The sequence below is a fragment of the Rhinatrema bivittatum genome, chromosome 4 (genome assembly GCF_901001135.1).
Source record: "Rhinatrema bivittatum chromosome 4, aRhiBiv1.1, whole genome shotgun sequence".
In the NCBI taxonomy this organism is placed as follows: Eukaryota; Metazoa; Chordata; class Amphibia; order Gymnophiona; family Rhinatrematidae; genus Rhinatrema; species Rhinatrema bivittatum.
Window position 1 is genome coordinate 171,189,482 of NC_042618.1, and position 8,976 is coordinate 171,198,457.

The 8,976-nt window shown below is 42.4% G+C and overlaps 1 protein-coding gene across 1 annotated transcript in view; it reads right to left on the bottom strand.

Annotated features, from left to right (window-relative positions):
- SLC38A10 (solute carrier family 38 member 10) overlaps positions 1–8,976 on the bottom strand; it is a 219,202-nt gene that overhangs the window by 192,305 nt on the left and 17,921 nt on the right. The window contains 1 exon segment of the mRNA XM_029599221.1: positions 535–580. Within this exon segment, the coding sequence (XP_029455081.1) occupies positions 535–580 (46 nt within the window).

Below are 8,976 nucleotides of genomic sequence, written 5' to 3' on the forward strand. Positions count from 1 at the left end.
CTTGCAACTTTCAGCGCTTCCCCAGGGTTTCCTGCATCACTCATAATAGACTTCTCAGCTCCTTCTTTAAAGGGAGTCTCTCTTATTTGGACCAAAACTATTTTCACCATTTTTTTCCTTCTTAAAAGTTCCACTCTTCCAATGGACTTTTCCTACTTGCTCTTGCCTTAATTTTCTCTTAGTTTTCCAAAGGCTGAAAAGTTTGTTCATTATACAGCTCCAGCACTGAATCCAGTCCCAGGTCTGGCAGAGCAGCTTCTAAAGCCTGACTTTCAGTGTTGCGCTTTGGCCAACTGAAAGAAGGCTGTAAGAATACTAGGTTTTCTTCCAAGCCCTCCATCATCCTCAATAGCCAGGGTCTCCATACTGGCAGCAGAGTGCAATAACAACTGGCTAATGAAACAAATCTAGGCATAACATTCTTAGAACAGTATTGGAAAGAACAGATTTATCCGTAAAAGGAACAGCAAAAAATATTTTGGGCCAGTCTTTCAGATGAAAAGCATTTAATATCAAATACTGTTAACAATTTACCTTGTTTCCACCAGCATTTTCCCAGCTTTCCCGTAGGCAAGGAACGCTAACATGAAAGGGGGAAAAAAAAAGAACAAAGAAGCATTGCTTTATCTGTTTTAGTTGTTTTAATTGATCTTGCATAACAGGTGGTAATGCCGATCAGGCAGTTTGTAATCATTTGTTTTATCCATTATGTATACTTTATATGTATGTCAACTCTGTAACCCACCTACAATGGTTGATAGAGCAGGAAATATGAATTTTAAATAAAATTGCCAGGATGAAACTTCTAGATGCAACACAGGAAGAAATAATCATTCCCACACACACTTAGAAACACAAATTCTGAAGACTGACCCATTTCAAACAGGGCTAAAGACATCAGAAGCAGTTCGGCCTCATGAAGGTTTGAGTTTTTCTGCCTTCACAAAATTAGACATGAGTGGCGTTTAGGCACACAGAACAATCATTAAGCAAAATTCTTGCCTGGAACAGAAACTCTGCATCCACACAATGTCACATAGCCCAAAGGAACTACAGATTCCATCTCTGTTATTTTCCTCTAACCTAACTGAACCACTGTGCATAGCTGGAAGAATGTAGCGTGTCTTTAGCCAGGCATTAAGTTCATACACAAAAGCTAATTTTCCAAAGGGAAAAGAAACAAGACAATCCACTCTGAATTAAAGGAGTCTACTTTCTGAGACATACACATCACAGTCCGCATATATGATTGGATCAAATGCCCGCCCTTCTTCAGCCCTTACCCCCTCCCCACCACCACTACCACCAGAGTCCTAATATCCCCACTGACATATTCTAACAATTGGGAACAGACAGAACACCAAATAAAGTTAATATGGACAAACACACAAATGTAGCCATCTCATAAGGCTAAAATTTAAATTATGTTTTAAATTGTTCCATTCAGGTTAAGGTAAAATTTAATCTTACCTATTAATTTCTTTTCGGTTCTGCTAGACCATTCCTTATCCATGGAATTCTCCCTCCATAGCTGCAGAGGAGGGCACACCTTTTCCCTTATGACATCACATCCATCTATAGGGAAGGTGTGGTCTTAGGCAGTTGCCAGTAACCTCCTTCCAGAGCAGATGGACAATAAAAAAAAAGTGTGTGTGGGGGGGGGGGGGCCCCAATTCATTCTATGAGCTTTTATATGCTTATGTGACATGCTCTCTCTTTCTGTATATCACCCTCCCTCATCCCCAATAAGAATACAGTGCTGCTCTAAAGCACTCGATCCAAAGGCTGCTTCTGCCTTGGCTTGCACGTGAAATCTGTAATATTTGGTAAAGGAGTGCAGAAAGGTCCAAGTGGATGCCTTGCAAATGTCTTTTGGGGCTACGGATGACGCCTCTGCCCAAAATGAAACCTGTGCTCTGGTGGAATGCATATGAAGCCTGAGTAGTACCTGTTTATCCCCGAGTAGTTAGGTGACATAATTGCCTCTCATTACTTCTGGCTTTGGCTGCCTTGGAGGCTGCCTCCCTCTTCTGAGGGCCTCCATAGACCTAAAAAATGTGTTATTTCCTAAAGGGTTCATCATCTTTAGATACCTCAGTAATATGCACCTGATATCCAGCAAATGTAGATTGGTATCCTTATCTTTGAACCCATTATCTTTCAAAACTGACTGATTGACGTGAAAGGGAGATATCACCTTAGGCAAAAAGGATGGGACCAGACGAAAGGTAAAAATCTGGTGAAAATACCAAATATGGGTGTCTACATGATAGCATCTATACAAAACAGGATACACCTGGCAGAACAAATGGCCACTGGGAAGACCATCTTTAAGGAGATGTCCTTTAAGGATGACAGTTTTATTGGTTCAAAGGGTGGACCCATTAGGGATCTGAGAACTAAACTGAGGTTCCACTGTGAGACCACCAGTCTGGAGGGGGGTAGATTGGCTTAGCTTCTCTGAGGAACTGGATTATGTCTGAACGTGAGGCTATTAGCAGTCCTTTGCCAGGCCCTATATAACAAGATATAGCCACCACTTGTACCTTCAAGGAGTTTAGGTCTAGTTATTTTTGGATAAAGTCTAAAATACATTAGATGTTTGCTCTCCAAGGGGAAACAGTTTGTTAGGCTCGTACAAACAGGCACCAAACCTGTATTTAAGCAAGGGATGTGGATGCCTTTCACATGTTCAGCACTGTTGCAATTACTAGCAGAGTAGCCCTTTCTTCATAAGCTCACCCTTTCAAGGGTCAAGTCATTAAGACAGAATTGAGGTGGATTTCCATTGTACTCGGCCCTGCCACAGGCCCCCATGCCCCCTGGAAAGATGCAGCGTGATTCCCAATACTAGACTTATTAGGTCTGTATATCAAGGCCTTCTTAGCCAATCTGGGGCTATCAGAATCCCCATGGATGAGTAACCCTCTATTCTTCTTAATATCTTGCTTATGAGAGGCCAGGGTGGGAACACATATAGAAGAATGTCTTTTGGTCAGGATTTTAACAGGGCATCTATTCCGCTGGACTCTGGTTCCTTCCACTGACTGAAAAACTTGTCTGTCTTGGCATTTGCCTGGGTTGCCATTAAGACCATTGAAGGGTGCCCTCACCATTGTACTATCATCTGGAAGGCATATGGACAGAGTTGCCATCCCCCAAGGAACTAGCCTGTTTCTGCTTAGGAAATTGGCTTGAACATTCTCTATTCCCACAATGTGGGTTGCCAAGAGTAGATTTAAGTCCTGCTCTGCTCACCTGAAAAGCCTGCCTGCTTCCATTGCTAGGGTATGGCTGTGGGTACCCCCTTGCTTGTTCACATATGCTAATGCAGTGGCATTATCTGAAAATATTCTTACAATCTTTCCCCTTTCCAGGGGAAGGAAATTGAGTAATGCCCATCTTATGGCCCTTATTTCTAGTCTGTTTATAGACCATGCTGACACTCTTGTCGACCATCGACCTTGAGTCACCCAGCTTTAGAGATGTGAATCGTTTTCCATATCGTCTTAACGATAGAAATCGTGTGGCAGGAGAAGAAAATCGTGTTTGGCACGATTATTTCGTTGAAAAATCGTTAAAAATCGTTTTTTCCCGATTAGTGCGCACTAACTCCCAGTTAGTGCGCACTAACTCAAAATGATACAAATAGACACTTTCCAGGTCACTGAAGGTCAGTTAGGAATGAATATGTGTTCCTATTGGCTGGCAGCCCTCTTATCTATTGATGTTACCAAGGTTACCACTGAGGTGATGGTTGGGGGGATGGGAAATGGAACTGGAAACTCATGAACACCAGCAGAAAATGAAACAAAGTGTTCACACTTCCCAGGTCAGTAAAGGTCACTTAGGAATGAATATGTATTCCTATTGGCTGGCTGTGCTCTTATCTATTGATGTTACCAAGGTTACCACTGAGGTAATGGTTGGGGGGATGTGAAATGGAAACAGTTGGAAGCTTGACATGTGATGATCAGCACTCACGTGACTAGAACTTCTTTGTTTATTATTTTTGTTAGCAGACACGTGCATGTTGAATTTGCCAATCACTGTGCATTTTAGAAAGGTGGTCCTGGCTGGAACTGTACACAGTTCAAATATATGTAATTGATTGTTGGTAAGTGTATTTTTTAAGTAGCCACACTGGCACAAGTATGTTTACTTTTCCTCCTACTTAACTCACTAGCTCAGCTTTGTAAGAAGGGCTTCTCTGCTTGAGTGAGGGTCAGGCAGCTCCCCCCTGTCTGTGAAGCCAGCCTCTCACTAGTAATGCAGGGAGGGAGCTGTCTCAGACTTCACCATCCTCCCCCCCCCCCCCTCACCCACACACCATTCACTAGCTGGGACATGGGGGAAGTCAGGAGTGAGGGTCAGGCAGCTCCCCCCTGTCTGTGAAGCCAGCCTCTCACTAGTAATGCAGGGAGGGAGCTGTCTCAGACTGGTATCAGGGTTAGGGCACTGTGTGCAGGAAGATCACAACACTCCTGGTATTAATAGGGATAGGGCACTGTAAGAGATGACTGTAGTAGATTGAATAAAGATCTGATGTTTCTGCTCTCCTCACACCAAACAAAAACAACACACAAGCAGAGAAGCCCTTCTTACAAAGCTGAGCTAGTGAGTTAAGTAGGAGGAAAAGTAAACATACTTGTGCCAGTGTGGCTACTTAAAAAATACACTTACCAACAATCAATTACATATATTTGAACTGTGTACAGTTCCAGCCAGGACCACCTTTCTAAAATGCACAGTGATTGGCAAATTCAACATGCAGTAGCATTTCAGGTGCCTGCTAACAAAAATAATAAACAAACAAGTTCTAGTCACGTGAGTGCTGATCATTACATTACTTTTTTTGTCAAGCTTCCAACTGTTTCCATTTCACATCCCCCCAACCATTACCTCAGTGTTAGCCTTGGTAACATCAATAGATAAGAGCACAGCCAGCCAATAGGAATACATACATACATATTCATTCCTAAGTGACCTTTACTGACCTGGGAAGTGTGAACACTTTGTTTCATTTTCTGTTGGTGTTCGTTAGTTTCCAGTTCCATTTCCCATCCCCCCAACCATCACCTCAGTGGTAACCTTGGTAACATCAATAGATAAGAGGGCAGCCAGCCAATAGGAACACATATTCATTCCTAACTGACCTTCAGTGACCTGGAAAGTGTTTATTTGTATCATTTTCAGTTAGTGCACACTAAATCGAGTTAGTGCGCACTAACACGATTTAACGATTTTTAACGATAAATCGTTAGAATTTCTATTGTATCGTGTTCTATAACGATTTAAGACGATATTAACATTATCGGACGATAATTTTAATCGTTGAAAAACGATTCACATCCCTACCCAGCTTATGCAATGGGCTCTCCAGCCAACTGTACTGGCATCTGTGGTTACAGTGATCCAAAGAGGGAGAATCTAAGTCTATGCCCTTTAATAGACTAGAGGGTTCTGACCACTACTTCTACCATATAGGTCCCCTTAACTTGGTGGATAGTACGGATTGCTGGAAAGGGCGCATGTGTGCTCTGGCCCATGGAACAAGATCTAAAGTGGAAGAAGTCCCAGATCCTGGATATTTTTTTGACCCCGGAAGCATGGTACCTGAGTAGACCCCTTTTTCTGTCATATTGAACAGAGTTCCTAGGAATTTGAGGGACTGGGAGGGATTTAGGCTGCTCTTTAAGTAGTTACTACCCACCACAATTGTTCCTTAAGCCACACTACCATTTCTGTGGCTTGCTGGCTTTCCTGGAAGGAAATGGCCCCTATAAGCCAGTCATCCAGAGAGGGGTGGGACCATTATGTCCTGTTTCCGCAGTGCTAATGCCACTACTTCCATCATCTTGGCAAAATTTCTTGGCGATCTTGCAAGACCAAATGGGAGTGCTTGAACTTATAAATTTTTACCAAGTATATAGAAGCAAAGAAGCTTCTGATATGTACTTTGAACGGCTAAAATCCCCTGCTGACTTCATACAGTTCAAGTTCATGCTGATCACTTTCCAGTATGTTATTGCACTTGCCAAAGACTACTATGTCCATCTGACAAACTGTTACATCAACTCTTGCTGTCTCTATCACTCAATTCCCTCCTCAAACTTCCCTTGCCTCCCTCCTCCCCTTCTTTCTCTGCCTAGACTATGGCTCTCAGTGGGAGCACTGAGAGGACAGGATCAGCTTGTTGGTAGCTGGAAAGAATCAGTAAGTACTGCTTGGAGACATTTTTAAAACTTAAAAGTATTGGGAGAAGTAAACTATTGGGGTATATTATTTGTGTGTTTGTATTTCCCACCCCTAGCTCATCCTTTAATTTATAGGAAGGTGTCACTCAATTTTTTTTTTTAAACTTAAATTCAGAAATATCCCATTCCTTGCTAAGAGTTTGATTATTCCCTTGTAGGTCACTACCAGATATATAGTGAATACACTATTACATTTAAAGGACCCTAATTGTACACCCTTAGCAACCTAAAATTTAACAAGGAACTGAACAAATTTAAGAAGAAGGGAGCAGTCCAACAGAAAAAGGGGGACCTCCCAGTCTTTTGCATCATGTGTCACATGTATGATTTTTTACCCACCAGTGAGAAATTGTACGTGTATCCGATGCAAAGAGCTCCTGTCTCTCAGAGAACGAGTCCGATCTCTGGAGGCTAGTGACAAACCTGGAGGAGATGAGACAGACAGAGAGGTATATAGATGAGACCTTCAGGGTCATAGTAGCCAAGTCCCAACTCCAGTCTGGCAGCCCTGGTGCTGCCTTGGAGAAGGAAGGTCTCCTGATCAGAAAGCATCAACCTGGTGCAGCAGGAAATGATCCTGTAACAAGGACCTGCTTTCAGGGTGGTGCATTGTCTTCTCGTACTGAGGATGTGTCTCCCAGGGATACTACGAAGTAGGGAAGGGTTAGGTCGGCCATCATAGTTGGTGATTCGATTATTAGGAATGTAAACCGCTGGGTAGCGTGAGGATCGCCTGGTAACAAGTCTACCTGGTGCAAAGGTGGCAGACATCACGTATTACCTAGATAGGATTTTAGACAGTGCTGGGGAGGAGCGAGCTGTTGTGGTACATGTGGGCACCAAAGACATAGGAAAATGTGGGATGGAGGTACTGGAAGCCAAATTTAGGCTCTTAGGTAGAAAGCTAAAATCTGAAATGCTCCCTGTTCCACGCGCAGGTCCCCAGAGGCAGGCAGAGCTTCGGAGTCTCAATGCATGGATGAGACGATGGTGCAAGGAAGAAGTGTTCAGTCTTGTAAGGAACTAGGGAACCTTTTGGGGAAGGAAGGGAGTCTTTTCCGAAGGGATGGGTTCCACCTTAACCAGGGTGGAACCAGACTGCTGGCGCTAACCTTAATGAAGCATTACAGTTAGGGCATCTCAGACAGGTTCCAATAACAACAAAAGTAGTCCAAGTGCCTATAATTAAAAACTCACCTGAGCTAAAAGATTCCAATTTATCTCTGTCAACTGAAAAGCAGAATGTAAATACAAACAAAAAACACACTTTGAAATGTTTGAATGCTAATGCCAGAAGTCTAAGAAGTAAGATGGGAGAATTAAAGTGTATAACAGTAAATAATAACAGACTTAATTGGCATCTCAGAGACAAGGTGGAAAGAGGATAATCAATGGGATAGTGCTATACCGGGATACAAATATCGCAATGACAGAAAAGAGCATCTTGGTGGTGGGGTGGTGCTTTATGTCTGGGATGGCATAGAGTCCAACAGGATAAAGATCCTGCATGAGACTAAATGCACAATTGAATCTTTATGGGTAGAAATCTCGTGTGTCGGGGAAGAGAATAGTGATGAGTATACTATCGTCCACCTGGCCAAGATGGTGAGACAGACAGTGAAATGCTAAGAGAAATTAGGGAAACTAACCAAACTGATAGTGCAGTAATAATGGGAGATTTCAATTATCTCAAAGGACCAAGGTGCAGGAACAAATCTTCAGTCCCACCAGAATTCAAAAGATTAATGTTTATTGAGTGAAAATAGTGAAAAGCGGCAACTCCACACGTCAAAAACAAACACTTATAACAGTCCCCCCGACACGGTCCCGTGTTTCGCGGTGGCTGCATCGGGAGGGACCATAGGTATTCAATAAGTTCTGTAAAGAAAGAGTACAATATGGTGCAGCATATAACAAAAGAGGCTACATAGCTTAAAACATACTTAAAGGTACATACCATTCAAAGCTGTCACGGAGCGCAAGTAAGTGGGAAGAGTTTGTGCGATTCAATCTCACACATATGTAATACCCACAACTATATTGTGATACAGCAAAAGTTGTGTTACGGGGGACATTATTTCTTACTCTAATGTTAGGAAAAACCAGGGGGCAAGAGAACTTCTTTAGCTAGAGAGGTCACTGGAGAGGGTGCATCGGGGTTTTGGCAAGCGATATGACTGAAGCCAATCATGAACAGTTTTTTAACTTGCAAAGCCAGGTGAATAGTATGATTCACCAGCATACTGTGAAAATTCTTGCATCAAAAGCATCATTTTTTCCAATTTGGGAATAAGACAGGGAAAAGTCTGGCTCAGTTGATTAAGATTATGGAGGGTTTACGGTCTATTCCAGGGATGCAGGCGGAGCAGAGTGCGCACCACAGTTCCAATAAAGAGATTTTAGATATTCTGTGACACTTCTATAGTCGCTTATACTCCGGGGAAGCATCACATTTTTATAATCTAGAATCTTTTTGTGAAAGTATTATTTTACCTAAGGTGAAGGACGAACAATTGGACAGACTCAACCGACCTATTTCGGAGGGAGAAATTTCACAGGTAATACAGAACCTTAAATGTTATAAAACTCCTGGACCGGATGGTTTTGCAGCAGAGTTTAAGATTAGATTACAAGTCCTTTCTCCCCTAAAATCTTTTTCAACAGATAGTGATGGTTGAGGACTTGCCTCAAACCATGAAAGAAGATTTTATTTCTATTA